This window comes from Nansenia antarctica, assembly GCF_963989245.1.
Source record: "Nansenia antarctica genome assembly, chromosome: 5".
Classification (NCBI taxonomy): domain Eukaryota; kingdom Metazoa; phylum Chordata; class Actinopteri; order Argentiniformes; family Microstomatidae; genus Nansenia; species Nansenia antarctica.
This window is the reverse complement of record NC_137690.1, coordinates 67,766,171-67,767,716: the sequence shown is the minus strand read 5'-3', so window position 1 is coordinate 67,767,716 and position 1,546 is coordinate 67,766,171. Positions and strand designations below refer to the sequence as shown.

At 39.5% G+C, this 1,546-nt stretch overlaps 1 protein-coding gene across 1 annotated transcript in view; it reads right to left on the bottom strand.

Moving 5' to 3' along the window:
* The window catches only part of skor1a (SKI family transcriptional corepressor 1a), a gene marked incomplete at its 3' end in the record, with an annotated part of 6,810 nt that continues 5,264 nt past the window's right edge, over nt 1–1,546 (bottom strand). Inside the window, exons 4-7 of the mRNA XM_080531875.1 lie at nt 1,317–1,391; nt 1,148–1,222; nt 509–574; nt 1–98 (exon numbers count right to left, since the gene is read on the bottom strand). Coding sequence (XP_080388001.1) covers nt 1–98; nt 509–574; nt 1,148–1,222; nt 1,317–1,391 — 314 coding nt within the window. The remainder of the gene's footprint in view (nt 99–508; nt 575–1,147; nt 1,223–1,316; nt 1,392–1,546) is intronic.

Here is a 1,546-nt window from a genome sequence, read left to right as displayed (position 1 = left end):
TCATGGTGGCAGTAGAGGGGGTTTGAACGTACAGGCTCCAGAGCAGTGGCGAGGAGTCAGCATCTTGCAGGAGAAATGGTGAAGGGCGTCATGAGCTTCTGGGGAGGAAGTGGATTTGTCCATTAGAACATTGGTAGACCTACATTCAAATGGTGGGAGCAAGTCAAAGTAAATACATATGTGAGTTTCTTTCTAAATTGATACCATCATCCACATGAAATAACTACAGCTAATATTTCACTCATTGTACATTCATAAGGAGTCAAATGACATGAACAATCCCTCTGAAATATAAAGTATATACGCCTACTTAATATTTGTTCAAAAATCTTTAGTTAAACGTTATGAATGATGAAATATTATGTGGCACACAATACAGACATATAGGGAAGAATAAAAAGTAGCACTTGCATATGTACGGTTGCACAATGAGGACAAAATATACTGGTCAACATCTAATTATTTGAGAGCGGCTATACATGTTCTCTTCCTGGACCAAATAAATTACCTTTTAGCTTCTGCTGTATTGCATACCGAGCTTTTCTTTCTTGGTCCAACTCGCTGCACAAAGTGTCTATAAGCAAAAAAAGGAAAAAATAAAAACGCAATAATTGAGCTATAGCGATGGTGGTTTGTAACTCCTGAAATGGTGACGGTAATTAATGTTTTTTTTAAGGGTATTAAGAGTGACCCCTCGGTGTACTTGAACTTTGTATTTACACTACTACGTTACTGTAACTCCAGACCTCATGTAAGCGATACGACGGTAATGACGTAATGGTCTGTCTTTTACATTGTCCAGAGCATGATTTAGAGGGAAATATCCTTTGCAAAAACAAAACACAGCGAAATCAATCTCTCTTTTTATTGACCTGTCTGCTACAGCATCTCCAGTCTATTGAACATTTTTGACAGTTTTACAGGAAATAGGTCGTAGGCTACATTGTTATTGGATAATTACCGAATTTATGCAAGTGTCACTTTTCCGTTTACTTTTGGGAGAAAAAGAAAGCAAGCATGGCTATCGGAATGCTCTTTTTTCCCATACATGTTCAATACCTCAGGACACAAATACGACAAGTTGCAAGTCAAATCAAATCCGGCCCAGAAAACAGAAGGCCGACATTACAATCAGAAAGACGCTCACCTCTAACGATGTGGAGCTGTTGGACCATCTCCTCTCTGTACGAGAGCTCCCTCTTCATCTGGTCCTGGTAATTATCTACAGAGCAAACAGAGCATAGAGTTTGGTGTCAACGCGCAAATAGAGCTTGAAGTATTTCATTAAATATCCTATTTCTAATGCTTAATAATACCTTTTAGACTTTGGAATTCGCGTTCCAACTTTTTCCTCAGCTCCACTTGTTCCACAAGCTGTTTTTGGAGTTCCTCTGCGAAACAATCACCATCATTATCATCAACATGTTCTAAGATATAAGATGCATGGGCGTCACCACCATATATTTGGGGGGGGACGTGTCCCCCCCACCTTTGAAACAAGGTCGTTTGGACCCCCCCACATTTGCCATCAAAAATATGTTGCATG